General features: G+C 49.0%; 2 protein-coding genes across 2 annotated transcripts; both read left to right on the top strand.

Moving 5' to 3' along the window:
- LOC138567826 (N-acetyllactosaminide beta-1,3-N-acetylglucosaminyltransferase 2-like) lies at positions 1-2301 on the top strand. Its single transcript, XM_069646323.1, has one exon. It carries the CDS (start codon positions 1-3, stop codon positions 622-624), a length of 624 nt encoding a protein of 207 aa, XP_069502424.1. The 3' UTR covers positions 625-2301.
- Positions 733-22636, top strand: LOC138567825 (N-acetyllactosaminide beta-1,3-N-acetylglucosaminyltransferase 2-like). The gene is made up of 2 exons (XM_069646322.1): positions 733-906; positions 20212-22636. Exons 1-2 carry the CDS (start codon positions 733-735, stop codon positions 21415-21417), a joined length of 1380 nt encoding a protein of 459 aa, XP_069502423.1. The 3' UTR covers positions 21418-22636.
- Positions 22637-23252: the final 616 nt, after the last annotated feature.

Here is a 23252-nt window from a genome sequence, read left to right as displayed (position 1 = left end):
ATGTATCCTGTTCAGTCCTCTTATTTTTCCTGTCACCGCTCGGCCTCTTGGACAAAGTGGGGCTTTCATGACACCTTTTTTAACCTGACGCTGAAGGATATTCTCTTCTTCCAGTGGCTAGAGGATGGCCACTGCCCCAGTGCAAAATACATTTTCAAGGGTGACGAAGATGTCTACGTGTCCTCTGACAACCTTGCAGCTTACATTTCAGGCTTGAACTCGAGTGCGAAGCAGAACCTGTTTGTGGGCAATGTCATCCACAATGCCACTCCCATACGTGACCCCAAGCTAAAGTACTTCATCCCTGAGAGCTTCTACAAAGGTAGCTATCCGCCATATGCTGGGGGTGGCGGTCTTCTTTTCACACGGGATATGGCCAGTCAGCTATATTCTGCCACACAAGACATCCTGCTCTTTCCCATTGATGATGTGTACATGGGCATGTGTCTGAAGGCCATTGGCGTTGATCCACAGATCCACCCGGGCTTCATGACCTTTGACTTTCCAGAGAAGGACAAGGGGAATCTCTGCATTTACCGAGATGTAATCATGGTGCATCGAAGGACACCTCAAGAGACCATCAAGTTGTGGCATGAGGTTAATGATCCTGCTCTCGACTGTTAAGTTTGTGTGATTTTAAATCATGCTGGTTTTCAGTGCTACAAGGTACAGCTTCAAAACCCAAACCGCAGGACGTTTGTGCTGTACTACAATTGCTTTCTCGCGGCAGACATGGAAGAACAATCCCCAGCATTGGCTGAGATGCTGCGATTAGTCTACCTTACGGAGGAAAAACACGTTCCATCAGGAATACCGTTTAACTCTGTGATCTTCATAAATTTGTTTGTGTTTGACATTGCTTTGCCAGATCATTGTGTTAAAAGAATGGTTTTGGTTGACTGCAATGTAAGTTCAGAACAGTGTTGCAGGCAGAGTTGAGGAGTCTCATGTTGCTTCTGTCCTCTTTCCCTACCATCCACTGCATGTCCTAGGAGCAAATGGCTTGTGTGGGTTAGGAAGGATTGGTGATGCTGCTGCATTGTGAAAGCAGAGGATGGCTGGTGGGTGTCTTTTTCCAGGAAGCTTCCTCCCCTGAAGCCTTTGCCACCCTGGGTTTCATAACATTACCTGCACACCACCAGAATCTTAGGACATCGCAGTGTGTGGACGACAGTGCATCTTGCCACCAAACCAGGAACAGCCATTCGCTGATTGCAGGCAACCATCTCACCTGTTCTTCGGGAGAAAAAAAAGTAAGACATGGAATTTTGTATATAATTATTTTTCACTTCACCCTTACAAACGTGTGAAGAATAGGTAACATTAAAACGCTCTACCTCGTGCTTTACAAACTCCCAAAACTCTTGTCAATGAACATTGTGGCAAGTCTCCACATGGGCAGAAGAATGGTCGTTGCCAGCAGTGCTTCCACTAGCCCCTCATCCACCTGCTTATTTTCACTTTTATTTTATACACCGGGGTCGCTCCAACACCTTCATTATCCGCTTTTTGGGGTGGGCCTTTAACGTTTAAGCTTCACCTGAAACTGAAGAAGCCAGTATTGTTGCCTGGCACTGGCACAGATGCGGAGCTGAGCTTACTGGTATGATGGAAACAAGACTCTGGCTTAGCAGGGACTTTAACTGCACTGAAATGCCTGCACTCCCAGTTGTTGCTGATCTGAACTGTGACAAGAAAAGGAGTTATGTGCTTCATAACCGCAAACAGACCTTGCCTGATGACCGTTTGCCACTTAATCTGATTGGACAGAAGCCCGAGTCTGTAATATTCTCAGGCTACAGTCTTGCTTTTCTTTGAAGGTTCCATCCAGTCCTTTTCTTGTCATATTTAATACTTGTGCTTGCAGCATGCCTGAATGTTTCTGTTTTTTTTTCTTTTAAAACTTGCTTTGACATCATGTGTCTGTTCTGGAGCAAGTTCCTTAAATGCGTACTATTTTATTTATTTCATACATTTTAAAAATGTTTAAATAAACACTTGTCCCATCGACTACCATTTCTTCTGCTTTTATAGCTGCACACACCCCAGCACGTCATGACTTTGTAGCACTGAGTTAAAAGATGTTGCAGAAGATTATGGACGCACATGTGTTATGCCCAGGTCGTGATTTATTTATTATTTGTTTAATGGTGTTTGATTTGTTGACATTACTTGCACACGTTTTTCGCTGATCAGTTTTTGCCTGGCGTTACTTATTCTGCAAACAAAACCCTTATTTTTGTACCTGTTCAAGACTGGTGGATGAAGACGTAGCTGGACGTGCCCTTATGAAGGGGACCTTCAAATCGAAGGTTGCACCAAGGGAAGTCACTGCACAACAGGGATGGAATTAAAATGCCTGTAATGGCACCGTGTCCCTCCTAATTTGTCCTGGGCTGACTGAAGATCCATGGGGGCCTGTTTCGAAATGTTTGGGTGGGGGTGAGGTGGGTGCCTTGCAGCAGCTGGGAAAACCTGTCTGAGGCAGCTGTGGGGTGTCAATAACAATGTTGATATGTGCACACCAGCAACCTTCCTTGCTGCTTGATTCAGTCGCAACATCCTAGATAAAGCAATGGAGTGAGGGGGTGAGTGGATGCAGATTATCACGGGATGGGTTTATTAGTCTCTGCATGGCTGAACAAAAAGATACCCAGTGCAGAGCTGAAACACTAAATGTCCACTTATTTAGCGCCTTGCTAGGAGAGCTTATGCAGTTGTGAGTGGATTAGAGGGGGTGGGGGATGAGGTGATAAAAAAACGCTATTGGATATACGGCAGGGCAGAAGGGAGCAGACGGCCTGTGGGTGCCAGCAAAGGCAGCCTGTAGCGTGCGTGAAGCAACGCACATATTTAAAGTATTGAATGAAAGGGATGTTTGTAAGATTGCAAACATGGGGGCAGCGTCCTGGCGGCTCGAGGCCCATTTCAACTGAAATGGTTGCAAGGCCATGGCACCATCCCTGATGTTGCCATCGCTTTCACATAATTCAGGGCAAGTTCAAATACCTGAAGACCAGCAGTTTGTTTGGCTACAATACAACCTTTTGACAGGTTTAGCCTCCACATCGTGGCCTGGCTCCACTTGCATTTGGGTGAGTAACTGCGCATGTTCCGGATGCCTGTGATTCCTATTGTATTTGGAAAACCAAGTTGTTGCTCTTACCCAGCATTTCTCCTGCTGAAATGCCACCTAATGATATGCAAGTTCATCATCATGTTTATTTCGGATATGTAAAAAACTATTCATAAAAACAGTACACAATGCAAAAAACACATCAGTTAAAATGCAATCCATAACATCAATACAGAGAAAAAACAAACACATACCACTAGAATACCACATAACACATTATCCCAAAAACTCACAAAAGTAGCAGCTAAAAAGGGGTTTCTGGCCACAGGTCATTAATAGGTATAGATACAAAACTGTCCATGAAGAGTACAAAAATACAGAAATGTAATTACAGAAATGCATACCAATTATGACTCATTGAGGCACAACATTCATAAAGCCTCAAAAGGATAGCAGCTGAGCGGAGTCACAGAGCAGAAGAGTATATATATATATATATATATATATATATATATATATATATATATATATATATATATATATATATATGGCATAAGCTCATTTTAAGGATCTATGCTTTGTATTTGTTTCCAAGGATGAAGTGATATTTTCAAATAAGTGAGTATGTACTGTAATTTAGATCATTTTATTGTATCCACCTGTTCATTTTGTACTATAAAATTGCGTTTGTACATCGCCTTGGCGTAAGCCGCTATATAAATCACAAATACAAAAAATTATCAACCTTACGATCCCCCAAAACACCACTTGCCAACAAACTAGCACACTACCCTCTGCCCTCAGAACCTCACCACAGCTCACTATGCGCAGCCCCCAGCCCCACCCAAGCACACTCTCACACCCATCACAGCACACCTTAATTTACTGTCGCACACTTTGCACTTACCCGTGTTAATTCTGGCACACCAAATGGGATTTGATTCACAACTCTCAGACCGGCAAAATACTGACTCTTCAACATTGACGGTAGCTTGTCTTTCCAGAAACACACAGCCAAGAAGACCAAATACCCTAGCTCAGAATCTCTACCGTTTGAAAAATCAAACCCTTCATACTGCCTCAGGACTAATGGACCATAGTGCAGGCCCTTGTGGTCTCACGCATGGATGGGGGAAAATGCTCTCCTGACATGGCTCCCAGCTGCTCACTTGGCTCCCCTAAAAGCAGTCCACCATGCTGCAGGATGTCTTATTACGGGAGCTAGGGAATGAGACCGAATTACCCCCATCCTACGCGAACTACAATAGCCTGCATTCCAAACAAGGATATTGTTCAAGACTCATGTATCAACAACGCGGCCACAAGCAGCACACCAGTGTACCTGGTGGCTAAGCTCCACTAATCTAGTGGAACAAGTTCCTTGTGCAGCAAATCGAACAACCGACTTGAATCTCAATTCGGTCCGCAAAGGACCCGCAAACAATCCTCTTGTCATGCACCCACCTTCTGGTACTCTATCCCGGTGTCGGCTCGGAAAGCCCCCACAATTCTCCAATTTTGCAAAACATGGCTCTTTCAATAACACCTTACCAAAAACTAATTCCAATGGACTCGCATACCAACGCACAGACCTCACAGTACTGTGCTACTCTTAAGATGCCAGCCCAAATGCTGTGCGTTAACTAAATAAAATAAAGAATACCTGCCACCACTCACCATAGCGCCACTGTAGCTCAGACCAGTACCACTATTAGCAACCCACCCCAGTACACTTCAGCCCAGAACACTGCCTCCAACCCATCCCAGAACACCTTAGCAACACTTAGTCCTCATAACTTATACCAGATCAATCAGCACAAAGCCCACACACCCACCCTAAATCGCAAACCCAGGCCACCATAAGATGTCAACAGCTGGCCGATGGGACAAGTACATGAGCACATTAAGGCATTGATTGCCAAATATCTCATGTTCCAAGCTAATGGGGCGGGGGGGTGGGCGGATAGCATCGGGGCAACAACTTATTTGTCTTGGAAGCAAGACAACGCTTTGCAATACAGGTTTGAATCCCGATCCCACGCTGGTATTAAGCGTGTTATAAAAGAACAATTGGAATTATAATTAATGGATAAATGATGGCCAAGTTCATTGGCTTTGCCAATGCTGGTTATGTTTTTGGAGGAAATGTGGAGAAAGCTAGCTTCCTTTGCATCAACTGGGTCCATATCCTGTTGAGCTTTGGGCCAAACCTGATGTGTTTTTAGGAATCTTCATAAGAAATGTTCTAATGGTAGCTCACACCCTGTAGGCCCTGTCTGATATCATTGCTTGAGTTCTCCCAAAGGCCAGTGCGCTTCCAGTGTCATTTGGGGGGGGGCATTACATTACCTCCTCGTCCCAGTCTTTACCCAATGAGACATCCGTGACTCTCGAGATGCAACTGCCTACTTTGCTTTCAATAGGAATCCCCATGCCGATGTGACTCTTGACAACAGGGGGGCAAAAGGGCACAGCCCAGCCAGTGACCCACCTGTTTATTCCAGGTGACCTTCTGGTAAATACTCGAGCAGAGGTGCCAATGTAAGACCCTGCTGCTGGCACACTCCTGCAGCAAGAGATTGTAGATGGTGGTTAATGTAATATGTCCTGCTTGGTTGGTGGACTGGTGGGGCGGCAACCTTGTGCCCTCCCCTCCCAAGATCCGGCAAACCAGACTGGGAGGTCCTTCTGCATGGTCTTCTTTGGGTGGTTTATAGGAACTTCTGCTGAGCCAACATCAAGTGAGGATGGAGCATATACCAGGCCCACTCCGCAGCCGTGTCTTAATCATTGTGACGTGTGCGGTGCTTGAGGGAAGATTTCGGCTGCGTGCTTTGTTGTGCGTTTTGTGGCAACTATGGCTTGGAGTTTGTATAATCCTCCCACTTGTGCCAGGACATTCCCATGTCTCTACTCACAGAAGAAACTACGGGAGGGGGCACAGGCACCACTTTGGGCTTACTGCACAAAAACACCCAGACTTGCTTGCAGTGGAAAAGGTTGCTTTAATGTGATGGACCAAAGCTCACAAATAAACACTAAGATGGCTCCCTGGCCTTACAGACTAACATAACTGTTTTTAACAACTTGCCAAACAAATTTAATAATTAAACACTTTCAATACCCCCAACAATTTCAATAATTAAATCAGTTCAACTTCCTCCCTACCTATCCCCTGCTCCCTACCGTCTCCTTGCCATCTTCTCAAGCCTTCCTTCCCGCTTTCTCCCATCTTCTCCCCGGGGCCATGCCCCTCTATCATCAATACCTGTTCCCCCCTCTTTGCACCCCCGCGGTAGCCCGTTCGTGCAAACAACACCACCCCCATCCTTTTCCGCGCTATTCCACCACTGTGCTTCCCTCCCCCTCATCCAAAGGGGCCATGCCCCCGGCACCAGAAAAACACTACCCTGAGGTGTTCTTTCTGCCCCACCTTACCTCTATTTCCAATTTTTATTATGTCCTGTACTGCCCTTGTCGCCCCCTAATTCAATAACTATTCCCATATACCGATAGATGCACTCCCTCCTCTTGAAACAAAAAACCTCAAAAGCTGTGTCCCTGTGCACCAGCACTTGTGCCTCCACCGCACTAACAACATCCGCAACTACCCGTTAAACTTCTTCCTAGACCTTCCCACTGCCCCTTCATTCACCGTCCCCCAGCAAACCTCCTCAGCAACAACTTTATCCAACCACCATACCTTGAGCGCCATCGCCCAAAAACAGCTGGGTCCCCTATTATTTCCTATAGCAATGCTACTCCCTAATCATTTACTAAGCCACCCCCCCTGCGTGTACTATTAACACCTCCCGAACCCCATGACGCTCCCTTACTCCTGCTAACATGGGCAGCAAATAGACCCACCTAAGCCCCTTTTCTCCCTAAAACACTGCTATGACTGCATCCTCAGTTGTGCCCAAACAATCCAATCTCTCCCCACATTCCCTCCCCAATAACAATTTGATGGCCACAATTCCTTGTCTACGGCAACTCACCTCTCCTCCATGCACCATCTGAAAACGAAAATTGTTATGAGTCTCTCTTTGCCACTGCCAAAACCCCCCTGCTCCTACCCTCATTCCTAATCTGCCCCAATTCCAGGATATCTCTTCTTATACCCCCAGTACTTCACTTATCCCAGTGCCCCCCATGATCCCTCTCCTTTCTTCTAGCACCCGTCCTACTACCTTCCGAATGCCGCCTGCCAACCTCCTATAGGCAATATTTACCAACCTCAGCTCACTCCCCCACAGCCACCAAAACCTTCCTCCTGACCCCCACAATACATGTGCTGCCAGCTCTGCCAACCCATCCTCTCGCTGCAAAACCACCCTTCTTTTTCCCCCCATATTTCTCCCCCCAAGAAAACCCATCCTCACCTGGCCAACTCCTTACTCCCCCTACGGAAGCACCCCCTCCGGCCCTTTACTTCCTGGCCTGCCTTTACTTTGTGTATCTTTAACCCCCTTCTTCTAGCAAATGCACCTACCCCCACTTATACCTCCTGCCTCTGCTATCCTATTCCCCTCCTGTTCTCACTTGACCCCACCCTCCATCACCTTACTGCCATTGCACCATGTGTCCCACACTGCACCAGGGGCCCACGAGCACTCCCGTCCATGCAGTCCAATCCACAAAACCTGCCCCTCCAGCACCTTGCGCCCATTACACCATGTTTCCCCACTGCACTAGGGGCCCTTTTGTATCCCCAGTCCATGCAGCCACCTCATCACCCCCCCCTGCACCAGGGGCCCTCGCGCACCCCTGTCCATGCAGCCACCTCTCATCACTTCCCACCCACTGCACCAGTGGCCAAATGAGCACCCACGTCCATGCAGTCCGCACCTCATACCCTGCCCCCTCACGTAGCTTCTTGGCACCCTTAATCCCCTTGAGTGCCTCTCTCCTTCTGCTCCTACTTGAGCGCCAACTTTAATATAATCCCTTTTTGCCTCCAAGCAAGTACTTCAACTAATCCAAGCCGAACTTGCAACTCCCTTGGTCTTACCTACCAGGTTCCTCCTGTGATGTGCATACTGAATTCCCGCCCTTGCACGTGCCCTACTGTACACTGGAAATTGCAATACCCACTTCACCACTGTCAATCTCTCAGTATTGACTCTGTGCCGCTATCACCCTCTCAAGCCCCCCCCACCTCCAAGCCTGCTCACCTTGTCGTGCGGCAAGCGTGACTGCCCTGCCACAGTCTTCCACAACCTCCCTATGACAGCCTCCAACCCCTATCGGTTTTTCCGTTATATTCCCCCCCCCCCCCACGGCCCTCCTCTACCTTAACGTCTGCCTCCTCACCCACTGTCATGATGCCTACCCCCGGGGAACCAGACCAGGTCCAGCAACCCCGGAAGCAGGCATCACGTTATTTTGAGCAAGCCCAAAAACCCCTGCTAGGGGCTGTTTGGGTGCAGTCCTGGCGCCTATGGCGGCAGGCTCATATGGAGAGTCAGTCCTGGCGCCATAGGTGCCAGGCTCATAGAGTGGAACTTACCTGATGCAGACCATGCTGCAAGCTTACCTGATGCAAACCATGCTGCAGAGCTCCAAGCCAAATGAGGCTTGGAAGGGACTGTTTTACCTAGGGACTATTTATTTATTTATTTATTTTTATTTTTTATTTTATTTTTTACTCGGGTGGGGCTGGGGAGGAATACTTACCTGGGACTACTTTGGAGGCTATTTAAACCACGCCCGAAGAGCAGCACACGCTTTGCGTTATTCTGCATCCAGCAGCGTAACGCTCACTGTGTCTGCAAGCCTGCATCCAGTCTTCTGCCACGCCCGCCTCGAGTCTGCAGCTCCTAGAAAAAGGGAGGCACAGAAGGAGAAAAGGTTAGAAGAAGAGCAAAACCTTCGATCCTTACCTGAATTCCGGATCCACCGCGCCTTCGAGCTGGAAGAAAGAAGCATTTTACTAGCGCTGCCTCGCCTGCTGCAGCGCCGCGCTCAACTCACCGGCCTTCGCAGCATCCTCACGGTCCACCGCATCCTTCGGCACGTTCCTGCCGCACTCTGGCACCTAAGGGGAACACAAGAACACCAAAGGTGAGCCAAGGGAATAAACAGAGGCAATAGTAACTACCCCCCATAGACTTACCTGATTACCGCCGGGGGTACTATTCCTCTTCACTGGTCGGTGCAGTCTCCATTGCATCCTCGCCGTACCCCAGCCCCTAAGGGGAACACAAGGACAACAAGGTGAGAAAAAGGGACAAACAAGGGGAACTCTTCTCACTGCAATAGACTTACCTAATTTTACCACCGGATTCATTTTTCCCCGAACTTCATATTTTCTCTCCACACCTGAATAAGGGAGCAAGCAACCAGTTACATTCTGGCCTTATTTTATTGAACTGTGTAGGATAAGCCAAATGCTTACCTGAACTTCATCAGCTACCACGAGGAACTCTTTGCTGGGGTCAAGCTGCAAACTGCAAGGAGTCGGACAAAAGTGAAAGTCAGACATGTGAACTTTTACGAACTACATACTTTTCGGAGTCAATATTGTTCTGGAACTCACCAATTCCTTCGAGCCAGTGAAGCAACTGGTTATCAACGCGCCCCTGCGATCAATGCAGGATGGAGAGCTCATCTTTTCAAACCATCAGGTGAGACTATAAGAGGGGACATCAAAGGTGATCTGTGGGGAGAACAGCGGGGGTGGGGGAATTTACGCTCAACTCCACGGGTGGTTAATTCCCTTTCTCCATTTGCAGAAGAATATTCCTAAGGGCCAACCAAACGAAGCTAGGTGGGCCAGTCCAGTCCATCATCTCGGCCCTACGTGTCACATTGGTGGAGACCGCAGCTGTCCAGTTTAGATTGACGCCTCTGTGGGAGCCAGGTGAGCTTAACACCCACCTCCTAATCCTGTTCTCCCCCCACTAATGCCCTCCCTACCTAGCCCACACTGCCAGTAAACCTTGTTTCACCCCCAATGCCAAAATGCGCCCCTGCACCTGGGAAATACCTAGCCCTTAGGCAACGCTTTGTCCACCTAACTTTGATCTATGAACTACCTCCACCTCACCCCCCCTACCTTGATAATTTGCTTATAACCCCTGTAAAACCTTTGCCCCACCCCCACCCTTTCCGATAAACTGAGGCCCCCCTCCAGGACCCCCAACTTTAACTGGCATACTGTCCTCCCCTGCACCCCACCTCCTTGCCCCACTCATCGCCCTTTCCCTCTGTCTGCCTGAAAACAATGCATAATCGGATGCCGATCCGCGCTTTGGCTGCACTCGTGCTTAAATTTGCACATCGTCCTCGTGCACCCTTCTTTATTGAAATCCCAACATGCTGCTGAGGGCTGACCTCTGCCTCCTCCCCCCGCTACCTTCTGGGGTGGGGCAACCAAGAAAAGGCTGGTAAGGCACAGGCAAACAACTTGCTGTGTGTAACGTTGGAGCTGGCCTCTTCGGCGCCATCCACTGCAGCCAGACGTCCATATGAATCTCACACCACACCGCCTGGCTTTCCTCTGCCATCCTCGCCCGGAACTCTTCATAATGTACCCACGCAAAGCCCCCAAAATCTGTGAATGCCTTCATTCTAACATCCATATATTTCCACAATGCTACACACCTCTCTGGGAATTGTTTTCACAGTAGACACTTGCATAAATAATGAAAGCCGATGTCCAATTCTCAATCGTCACTGGCACCTCCTCCTCCTTAGACCCCTCCTTTGCCCTTACTTCCCTATGTAGGAGCTTAAAAATGTCCACAAATTCTGCTGCCTATCACATATCCTTTGTTGCCCCCATCAAATGTGCGCACAATGGCTTTGTAATGCCCATATGTGGCAATCTTTTATCTTTCTTTGTACCATCCGCTGCCCTCTCCTCCGGGGCCTGCACCCCCTCGGGTGCCCCAGGCTCATCCACTTTGTCCGTTTGCACCTCCACCGAGGATACCCTCCTCTCCATCTCCACGGTCCGTGCAGCCCGTAAACCTTTTCCACCCCCTGTCACCTGGGCCCCAACCCCTTCCCTTCCTGGCCCCCACCTCGTGTCACCCCTGCGCCAAGCCATTGACCACTCCCCATCCCACTCAACTTTCTGCCCTGCCTTCGCCCAGCTGCAGTCTAGCCTCCATTCCAACGCTCCTCCTCTCCTTCCTCACTGGGCTCCTGCAGCGGGGTCAAAACATATCCGCAGTCTCACCTAACCAGTTTCCCCACCGACCCCATGCACCTGTGTTTCACCTTCCCCCTCAAACCCCCTCTCACTCTTTCCCTCGTCCTTATGCCCATGTACCCATCATCCTCCCACTGTCCCACATACTCCCCCCTCCCCCTGGTCATCCCCAATGTAATACTGTGGCTGTTGCGAGCACATGCTCTGGTCTAGCAGCTCCTCCTCATGTGAGCCCGGGGCGTCTACCCGCCACTCAGTCGGCGTCTTCTCAGCTGGGCCGTAGAAACCCCTTCCTGGTCCTCCCTTCTTGGGCAAGGGGACCTCTCCTCCACCCTTTGGTCCTCCGTACTAGGGGCCGTGCGGCGCCCTCTAGTCTGTCCTCGTAATTCTTGTGGAGGGGCCGTTCTTAAATCCTCTCCTGTCTCTTCCTCTTGAACAGCGTGGGCTGTACTGTGCCCTCCACCCGAAGTCGTCCTAGCGGGGGAGGCTATTCCGCACCTCTCCCTATCCTCACTACTCAAAGGGGACCGCTCTCTCCTCCTCCCACCCGCACTCTTCTGCAGATATTTTCCTCCCTTACCCCGCCGTACTTCCATCTCTCTCCGCTCCCCTGCACCCCCATCTTCACCCCGCATCTGCCCTGCCCCTATTTGCACTCTCATATCACCCGTGTCCTCCAACAGGTCTTTATCCCCCAAACTCCTCCCTGACACCTCTCCTGCCTCCCCTTTCCCCCTGGGCTCTCCTGGGAATCTTGTTCCTGCTCCTCCTGCCCCCTTTCTCCCAAACCTCTCCTCTGCCTACTGCAGGGCTACATGCCACCACTGCAGTGAGCGCCCCATCTACCACTGCTCTCCGTGGCAGCCCCCCCCCCCCACCAGCCCCTTTTTCCCCCGTAACTTCTTCCACTACTCCCTCGAGCCGGGCTTTTGTTGCCCTGCTGATACTATCTAGTGCCTCCCTGAGGGCCTGGGCATCCACCAGACCCTTCTGTTTGTTCCCTTGCCCCACCATCCTGCTGCCGCCAAAAAACCCCAACAGCGCTTGCAACCGTCCTTTGCCCCCCAATTAAAGGCTAGCCCCCGAGCCAAAAATAGTTCCCACTGAGTGGCCTCCCTAATATGAAAGCGGAAGGAAAAAATCATCCCCTTTAAAAGTACCAACACAACTGGCACACTAAATGCAATCCTGCTTCAGATCCAAGCTGCTTCCTTTATTGTATCTATTATAAAAAAAACTCCTAGTGCTGCCCACTAACCTCTTATCATTTACTCCTTTACTTTTAAATTATATTTTATCTATTTTATTTTTATTTTTTTTATTTTATTTTTAATTTGGAACCCCCTGATCCCCCCAAAAGCTAACTGACTGAGCTGCCTTAGATCCGCTCAGTCCGCCAGGCATGATTGCGCGGACCGCCCCCCGGAGGCTAAGAATGGCGCTGCTCTGCTATGCCACTTAAATGCAGCCCATGAAGCCCTGCAATGGGAGTCCTATAAACCATGTGCGGCCCCTTTAAAGGGTCTGCACTGCCCTCGGTGGCCGCACTACAGCACCGCGCTCTCACTGCCGGCAAGGATAGCGGCTCAGGACACGTCCTGCAAACGGGGTGCAATGTGCCCAATGCGACCCCTATGTGGGCTGCACGTGGAAGGACGGGGCCTGACAGCAAACCCAGAACCACCCCCCCTACCCCCTGCTAAAACCCACACTCTGAGCCCCAGCCGCTGTCAGGGGAGCAGACCCACTACAAGGTGAGGTTGGGTGTACCTGATCTACGGTACAACTAACTTTTCTTTTTATTGACGCACGCAGTATAAAACCCCTAACTGTGCCTACCAGCCCGCTGCTACCTAATTTCTAATCACCAGCCTGTCCTCACCTCAAACAGACCACCCAACTATTAGGCCCAGGAGCAGGGGACCAGGACAAATGCTCGTCCTCAACCGTCGCCTGCTCCCGAACCTTCCCTGCTCCCTTAATTACCCCTGACGGCGCGCTTTGCGCAGCACCCAAAAAAACCTGCCACAGGGGGCAGGGGAAGAAGAGCAGGAGCGATGAACATGATGGACACGGCCCCCGAGCTGTTTTCAACAGCAAACAACAATGTATTCAGCGCCCCCTGGTTTGAACATCAGATGGCGATGGGGGCAAACCTGAGGGGACAACAGGCAAGGTGTGTATGCAGGACACACATTGGAGTGGGGTGTATCAAGCTAACGGGAAGGCTGCCGGGACAGATTTAGAGAGGGGTCGGACTGAGAGTGGAAGGCCTGTTCCTCTGCTCCATATTCCTTACATTTGGCAAAGGTGTGTGGGCAGAGGCATTAATGGAAAAACTGAACCCCCTCCTGCATGCTTAACACAATACAAATGAAAAAAACAGGCCTGCAGAACCAGACTAGCTGCCCTGTGGCCTCTCGCTGCAGCAGGCACTTGTGCAAAGATCCTGCCGCCGCCCACGGGATCCTCCCCTGCTGCCTCCCCAGTGCTCGATTTCAGGAATGTCGGCTCCCAGTCGCATGTTTTTAGGGTGACCATATTTTCTAGACCAAAAAAGTTTAAAACCTAGGAAAAGGACATGAATTGGAGGCCTAAAATATGACAGCTGCTGGCTAGGCTAAAGGACTGATGGATTGAAGTATTGTTGGAGGTATCTGGCTTCTTTCGAGCCCTTTTTACAACCATTGCATGAGCAGTTTGAATACCTTCAATAATGCCATGGGTTGTTGGGGTCTTTGTGGGCGGATGGCCCGAGTGCACAGGCCTGCCAGTGGGCCGCAGCACGGTTCCTGCCTGCATGGGCGTGAATGAGCAACGTTACCCATGACCTGCCTTTCGCAAGGACACTCAGCCCCTTTCTGGCTGCACGGTGAGGATTTATGTGTGCTTTCATCTAAAGAGCATATCTGTAGGGCACACGTGCCCAGATATGTGCATTGCGATGCTCCCCTGATCACTCTAAGCTGTGGGCTGCTGTTGGGCCCAGTGTGGGTAGGAGTCCTACCGTAGGACTTACTCAGATATTGGCCTCCATAAAAACGGGTCCGGTGCAAAGCAGCTGAAAGTTTGCAAGGTGAAGTGGTACATTGATGCACCCCGCCCCCTCAAAAAAAATCTGAGTGAAAAGCGGGACCATGTCTCGCGCATCAGAAAAGGCAATTAAACGAATGGTCATAGTATGTTCCAACATGGCTGGTCCCTACATAAGAACCAGGATGGTACTGCTGGCAAAGGTGCAAGGATTTGTGAAATGGAATGATTTGAGGGCTATTTTCTTTTTTCCTTTCTTCTCAATTCAGTTCCCCAAGGGACTCCTTGGGATGCATGCCATATTTGCTCAGGAGAGACGGGTCCGGAGTCGGTGCAAGGGGTTTTTCACATCTCAGCATATGGGGGAGAGCAAGCAATGTTGCCAAGTTAGCTATGCCTTTCCAGCCTTACAGGAAGAGTGGCCACACTGGCCTGCCTGCCAACCCCCAAGAAGTACCACTCTGAAACACCTTGTGAAATGCAACCTTTTCAGTGGATAATACTATTTTCATCTCTGCTCCAGGCCTCATAATATCTAGACGCCCCTTTCAGGTTGAAGTTCTCATGCAGGCAAAAGGCGAAGCCATCCGGCACTGGGTGCCAGCCAAGACACCTTGAGCCCCTGCAGTCGAGCACAAGTCGCCTGCATATAATCTGGTTTCAGAAATGTCATTGCTGGATGGAGGTGAGCCTTCAACAGAAATTGATCAACCGATATCCTGTAGCTGAATACAGTCAGTTACAGAACTAGGAAACGACCGAGTGGGTTCTGGCCAGGAACATGCATAAGTGGACATGCACTCAACCCATTCCTGGGCCTGTGTCAATCAACAGACCTTGACATGCACAGAATCTTTTTAAATGTGGACTTGTACACAACCCTTTGAGTGAAGATCTGTCGCTTCGCATACCTTGCATCAACAGAAATTGGTTCTGAGTACCACCCACAGCAGACTAGAAACCATTCAACTGCAGAGCATGACATGCAGAAAACCCCTCATGTAGTACGATCAGGCCCCCTCCGCAACTGGATAGGCATGTGACCACAAGCTGCTGGTAGGACAGTTGCATGCCGAACCTGACCTGCATAAAATCCACTGCTGGTTATATTCAAATCCAAGGCATTGGACTTGTGCCCAACCTATTCTTGCATAAGACAAGCGAACACAGCTTCTCCAAAACTATGCTGCACGTATTTGTACTGACACTCCATATGGAGCCCACATTTCCCCGTTCTTCGATCATTGCACTGGCTTCCAGTTCTTCAGCGTGTGCAATTTAAATCACTAGTGATAGTGCATCGGGCCTTTTATGACTCTGGTGCTGAATATCTACAGCAGTGGTCTTCAAACTTTTTTGGCCAGGGCCCCCCTGAGCAAAATTTGGGCAGGTCGGGACCCCCCAGAAATGCCAAATGGACAGTATATATTGCGCGCCGTCACCTGCTCCCATCAAAGTCGCTGGGCTCCCTCATCCCACTCCTACCCAGTCGCTGGTCTCTCCCCACCCCATCACACACCCAGGGCTCTCCCCACTCTGCTCCCATCACTATCCCATGGTTCCCGCCCATTGTGCTCCCACCATAGTCCCTCGGTTCCCCCATCCCGTTCCCAACACAGTCTGAGGGCCAGTGGCGGCTGGTGAATCTTTTTTAAGTGGAGGGGCATTAAGGGGAGGTTCGGGGGGGTTTCCCCCTGTGAATTTTTTTTTAAATAATAGGTTAAAATGTTGCATTGTAGAGCATACTTTTAACAAAAAAATGGGTAAATAGCCAAACAGTTTGCAATTGTTGCTGGGAGTCCAGGGGGCAGGCATTGATATTTTATTTCTATCGCGCTCGTACACAAGTGTTTCAGAGCGTGACAAGGCAAGGGAGGGGAACAGAGGAGAATAAAACAGCGATCTTACTAGACCCAGTGACATTGAGAACGCGCAAGTGTGAGGGGAAAAGTGCATGGAAGGGGGGAGAAGTGGAAAGTGCGAAGCAGAGGAGAGACAGATAAATAACAATAAATAAATAATAAAGCATCCATCACCATACACTCACTCATAACGCATCCATACACATGTTTAAATAAAAACAATGGACATAAACGTACCTTCTGCATTGGCCTGTGTGTGGGTGCTGCTCCAGCTGCTCTGTCCGTATGTGCGAGGAGGCGCAGGAGCTCCCCCTCGGACATACAGACATGCAGTGCCCCAGCCAGCATTTCCAATGAGCTATGCAATGCTGGCGAAGCAAAACGCCCCAGCACTTGCATGGCTCAGTGAGCATGTGCGGCTGGGGAACTAAACTGAACTGTCAAAGGGAAACAGTGTTTCCCTTTGACAGTTCAGCCAGCCCAGGAGCACTCCATTAGCTGGATAAAGCAGCTGAGGGAGTGCTCACTGTTTCACTGGGCTGGCTCCTTAGCTCCTCCATAATGGGTGAGGGGCCACTATGCAGTTAGTAATGTTGACCATTGTTGCTGAATATATCACAATTTACTTACATTTTAACACAAAGCACCCCTTTGGGTACTATTGAAACAGTGGGCTTCATAACTACTCTGGTGGTAGCTGTGCCGGTAAAACCGGCACGGCTGCCACTGGAGTTGCATCCGGGTCTGGCACCCGCGAATGGGCAATTACTAGGTCATGCCGAGTTAGGCGGACATGATAATTGCCCTTTCGAAGGTGCCGGTAGATCCCCATTCCCATTTGAGCCCCATATGGCTCAAATGGGAAGGGGAGCTCGGATGCACCGGCACCGTTAATAACGGTGCTGGTGCATCCGACGCGCTGAGGTCAGACCTGGCGGGGGCTGTCAAGCACCCACGAGCACAACTCTTACTATGGCGGAACGGTAGCAACGGTGCCGGTAGCTTACCAGCACCGTTGTTACTGGTCCGCCATAGTAGTAATGAGGCCCAGTCTGTGACTAAAGGAATGAATATCCATTTACAACTGTGGGCCACTTTTTCATTGTTGCCTGAGACAGTTTCATGCTTCAGCCCGCCCATGTGGGCCACCCCTGCCCATTTCTTCCAATCTAAAAAAAAAAAAAAAAAATCTTTTTTCATGCTGAGATCTCAGGGCCCCCCTGGGATGCACCCGCGGACCCCTAGGGGGTCGCGACCCACAGTTTGAATACCACTGATCTACAGGAACAGTTCTGTCCCTATGTGCCCTCCCGTGAACTACGGTCCAAGGGCGCCTGTCTCCTCGTGATCCCTCGCTATCGGTTTGAGCGAGTAAAGGACCGCTTATTCTCGGTGGCTGCTGCTAAATTGTGGAACTCTTTGTCAGTTTCATTAAGATCAACAGATAATCGCCTTGCTTTTCACTGACTGTTCAAAACGTATCTGTTTTAATTGTTCCTTTTTTTCACCAGTTGATCTTTTCCTTTCCGGTTTATGTTGGCGCCAAGATGCTTCGGCGTGCGTGCACTTTATAAAATAAATTAACATAATATAACCCTTTCGTGTGAAGCCAGCATCCTGCAGAGATGGGTATATGGAGAACCCAAAGATAGTGGCAGGACAGTCACCTAAAGAAATGGTATGCACACTGTTTCTGGGTATATTTTAGTCATATGCACAATTTGTAGTGCACACAGCCCGGTTCTGTGCCCAGATTGATCACCTGCATAAACGGGCACTCCGAACTCCCTGCAGGATTCATGGCAGGCGTTGGCAGAACTGGGTTACACACAGTCCTTTTTCTTTGCACTAGCCACTCCTCTGCAGAACAGGGTAAGCGCACAATCAATTGATGGGCAGAAGCCATGCACTTGCAGAAATGGGCAAGCTCCGAACTGAGTACAGCAAATCCCTGCAGAACAGTGCTTTGCCACCCCATATGCAGGTAACTGGCAACAAGCTGCACTGTTAGATGTCCATGAACCCCCTGCTGGATTCATCACCCTCATTCTTGAGATGGGCACAGAGCCTCCCAACCTCACCCTCTAACCCCCGAGAGATCAGGACAGCCACCCCTGGCGGATCCTGCAGGGATGGGCAGAGACACCCCTCAACAAGCAAAGAATAAACACTAACTAAAGAGGTCCCAACCCACACAGGAGAGTACCCCTGACCTTCACCAGCCACCTCCTCACCCAAGACCTGCCTTAAGCCCCTAGTTCTCAAAGTTGGCACATGTACGCTTCCCCAGAGAAAAGCGAACTACTGTCTCTTCTTTGGAAAGGCTCAACGAGGGACAGACACCGAAAAGAGAGAACTGACACAAAACCCACTGCTAGTGCCCCTAAAAATACTGCACTCTCATTTAGCAGAAGGTTCAGTCTATCCAGTCTAGATTCATTAAATGGCTGAGAGCCCAGTGTTTGGTATCGTTCCCCTGTGCCGCGATCGCCCCTTCTACGTGCGATTGCCCCCGGGTACTCAAGTACCTTCAGTCCCACTTACTACTCTCCTCCTGACCCATACCCTTATGCAGGTCCAATGTATGGGTGTTGCAGATCGCCCTGCAAGGACTGTCGTGTGTAAACCCCTTTGAGGAAGGTATGACATGCTTGCGGAAATGTGAGGGAGGCCTGGAATGCTCGGGAGAAGGCCTGGAAGATATGGGGCCTGAGTGGCAGGAATGATGGATTCAGGCAGGGGCAGAGCAGAGCCAATGAAAGGGGATGTGGTGTCCTCCAGGCACCTTACAGGACTGTCACGGTGGGGGCGGGGAGGGGGGGGGGGTTCAAAGACTAGACCTACACAATAAAATGGTAGTCGTCTTGTAATAGTATTTCTGCCCACGTGCTTGCATGTATGTTCACTATAAGCCTTCTGGCTTTTCGCCATTTACTAACCATTCAAGCAATGTCCTGTAGGTGAAGAATTGCTTTTCCAAGATGGAACATACAAGGAAACCACAATACTGTTGTTTGAAGGTTCTTAAGATTCCAAGATGGTGGCCAGGCGTGCCAGGTGGTCAAAATAAACAGAGGACGAACAGCATTGGATGCTCAGTAATTCTGTAGTCCTGATTTTTGTTTGCAATATTTCGAGTCTCCCTTTTCTGGTCTTGGGCTTCATAATTATCACTGCACTGACTCTAGCTGGTTTAATGGTGTTGGCTTCATGATGAATTTGAAAACCCGCCATTGTGCTGCAAGGCTGATGTGGGCGGCAGGGGGTCAAGCACAGTGCGGTCACTGATTGCAGCGACTGGTGGAAATGAATTTCACATTATGGCTGCAACAAAAATGGAAGAAATTAGGCTCCACTTCTTTCTGGATCACCGAGCATCTAACTGGCCCAACAGTCCTTTTAATGTACATCTTCAAGAGCTCTGGCAGCGAGCCAAAGTTCTCCACAGCCAGACCTAGACACTGGCAGGAATGGATTGGTTTGTGAATGCAGTGGGATGTGTCCTCGTTTATGGCAGAAATGTATTTATTTACTTTTTTAATATATATATTTTTTTTAATGATAAATGGCTGTACAATCTGTCCTTTGTGTTTACTGCCAGTTAATCCCTTTGGTACACTTGCAAACGGGGTGGGGGGAATCGGATCGTTCTCAGTTCCTGCACCCCCAAGACCCTGTGCTAGGCCTGTATAAGGCCGTGGCATTGTCCTCCATTCTAGTACCAGTTCCACACCTGTAGATGTATGGAACAGGTGATCACATTTCCGTGCTGCCCTGAGGGGAAATGGGGGGGACCTCCAGATCAGAGCCTTTATAAACCTGCACACAGAAGATGTGATCTCTTGGGTGTGCAAACTGAAAGATCAACGTAAGTTAATGAACTCCTTTTTAAAATGAATGTATTGCCTCCTTAACAGTTTGCACTAGACCTTTTGCAGTTGGTACATAATCTGCTGTAGCCTTCAAGGTAAGTGAGTAGAGTGGCACCCTGAGGTTGAATTGAACAGTCTTTGCAGAGCTCAAACCTATAAATAAACTTAACCAAATGTGTCTAATGGTTACTTTTTTGTTCTCCTTTACAGACCCAAGAAATTAATGTCCGAATTGCTAAACTGTATGCCTGGTTATTCTGTCTCTTTGCTGCGAACATCATTGTCTACACAGTTGTGACTTTGTCCAAGAGGCCGAGCGGTGACAGCAAAAATAAGGGGACTGAACAGGATACATTTGTCACCCTGAAGGGTAAACTATGGCGGCGGGATGACCTTGCCAGTCTCTCTTTGTGGCAGTTGTTGACCCTGTATGTGGACCGGTTGGGCAATCCCATCTTGAGAAACACCACTCAAATGTTCAACCTCAGTTTTCCCGAAAGCTGTGCTGAGCCCTTTGTGATAACCACCTCCAAGGTCCATGACTTCACTTCCTACCCAGATCACATGAAGGACTTTGTTCTGTCCATGCACTGTCGGAATTATTCCTTGGTCATCGATGCGCCAGATGTTTGCCACCAGAATCCAGACCTGCTGTTGGCCATCAAATCCCAAATTGGCCACTTTAATCAGCGGCAGGCCATACGTGACACCTGGGGAAGCAGTGGAAAAGTGGGCAATTTGACCATCAAGACCGTTTTCCTTCTAGGCAAGCAGGAACCAGAGGGTGGCCACCCAAACCTGAGTCCCCTTTTGGACTTCGAGAGGAGAAGGAAAGGGGACAGTCTTATGTGGGGCTTTCATGACACCTTTTTTAACCTGACGCTGAAGGATATTCTCTTCTTCCAGTGGCTAGAGGATGGCCACTGCCCCAGTGCAAAATACATTTTCAAGGGTGACGAAGATGTCTACGTGTCCTCTGACAACCTTGCAGCTTACATTTCAGGCTTGAACTCGAGTGCGAAGCAGAACCTGTTTGTGGGCAATGTCATCCACAATGCCACTCCCATACGTGACCCCAAGCTAAAGTACTTCGTCCCTGAGAGCTTCTACAAAGGTAGCTATCAGCCATATGCTGGGGGTGGCGGTCTTCTTTTCACACGGGATATGGCCAGTCAGCTATATTCTGCCACACAAGACATCCTGCTCTTTCCCATTGATGATGTGTACCTGGGCATGTGTCTGAAGGCCATTGGCGTTGATCCACAGATCCACCCGGGCTTCATGACCTTTGACTTTCCAGAGAAGGACAAAGGGAATCTCTGCATTTACCGAGATGTAATCATGGTGCATCGAAGGACACCTCAAGAGACCATCAAGTTGTGGTATGAGGTCAATGATCCTGCTCTTGACTGTTAAGTTTGTGTGATTTTAAATCATGCTGGTTTTCAGTGCTACAAGCTACAGCTTCAAAACCCAAACCGCAGGATGTTTGTGCTGTACTACAATTGCTTTCTCGCGGCAGACATGGAAGAACAATCCCCAGCATTGGCTGAGATGCTGCGATTAGCCTACCTTATGGAGGAAAACACGTTCCATCAGGAATACCGTTTAACTCTGTGATCTTCATAAATTTGTTTGTGTTTGACATTGCTTTGCCAGATCATTGTGTTAAAAGAATGGTTTTGGTTGACTGCAATGCAAGTTCAGAACAGTGTTGCAGGCAGAGTTGAGGAGTCTCATGTTGCTTCTGTCCTCTTTCCCTACCATCCACTGCATGTCCTAGGAGCAAATGGCTTGTGTGGGTTAGGAAGGATTGGTGATGCTGCTGCTGCATTGTGAAAGCAGAGGATGGCTGGTGGGTGTCTTTTTCCAGGAAGCTTCCTCCCCTGAAACCTTTGCCACCCTGGGTTTCATAACATTACCTGCACACCACCAGAATCTTAGGACATCGCAGTGTGTGGACGACAGTGCATCTTGCCACCAAACCAGGAACAGCCATTCGCTGATTGCAGGCAACCATCTCACCTGTTCTTCGGGAGAAAAAAAGTAAGACATGGAATTTTGTATATAATTATTTTTCACTTCACCCTTACAAACGTGTGAAGAATAGGCAACATTAAAACGCTCTACCTCGTGCTTTACAAACTCCCAAAACTCTTGTCAATGAACATTGTGGCAAGTCTCCAGATGGGCAGAAGGATGGTCGTTGCCAGCAGTGCTTCCACTAGCCCCTCATCCACCGGCTTATTTTCACTTTTATTTTATACACCGGGGTCGCTCCAACACCTTCATTATCCGCTTTTTGGGATGGGCCTTTAACGTTTAAGCTTCACCTGAAACTCAAGAAGCCAGTCTTGTTGTCTGGCACTGGCACAGATGCGGAGTTGAGCTTACTGGTATGATGGAAACAAGACTCTGGCTTAGCAGGGACTTTAACTGCACTGAAATGCCTGCACTCCCAGGTGTTGCTGATCTGAACTGTGACAAGAAAAGGAGTTATGTGCTTCATAACCGCAAACAGTCCTTGCCTGGTGACCGTTTGACACTTAATCTGATTGGACAGAAGCCCGAGTTTGTAATATTCTCAGGCTACAGTCTTGCTTTTCTTTGAAGGTACCATCCAGTCCTTTTCTTGTCATATTTAATACTTGTGCTTGCAGCATGCCTGAATGTTTCTGTTTTTTTTTGTTGTTGTTTTTCTTTTAAAACTTGCTTTGTCATCATGTGTCTGTCCTGGAGCAAGTTCCTTAAATGCGTAGTTTTTTTTATTTATTTCATACATTTTAAAAATGTTTAAATAAACACTTGTCCCATCGACTACCATTTCTTCTGCTTTTATAGCTGCACACACCCCAGCACGTCATGACTTTGTAGCACTAAGTTAAAAGATGTTGCAGAAGATTATGGACGCACATGTGTTATGCCCAGATCGTGATTTATTTATTATTTGTTTAATGGTGTTTGATTTGTTGACATTACTTGCACACGTTTTTCGCTGATGAGTTTTTGCCTGGCGTTACTTATTCTGCAAACAAAACCCTTATTTTTGTACCTGTTCGAGACTGGTGGATGAAGACGTAGCTGGACGTGCCCTTATGAAGGGGACCTTCAAATCGAGTGCTGTTGCACCAAGGGAAGTCACTGCACAACAGGGATGGAATTAAAATGCCTGTAATGGCACCGTGTCCCTCCTAATTTGTCCTGGGCTGACTGAAGATCCATGGGGGCCTGTTTCGAAATGTTTGGGTGGG

Source organism: Ambystoma mexicanum, chromosome 2p (assembly GCF_040938575.1).
Source record: "Ambystoma mexicanum isolate Mex_15411 chromosome 2p, UKY_AmexF1_1, whole genome shotgun sequence".
NCBI classification, from domain to species: domain Eukaryota; kingdom Metazoa; phylum Chordata; class Amphibia; order Caudata; family Ambystomatidae; genus Ambystoma; species Ambystoma mexicanum.
The sequence above is the reverse complement of the archived record's forward strand: the minus strand, read 5'-3'. Positions and strand labels throughout refer to the sequence as shown.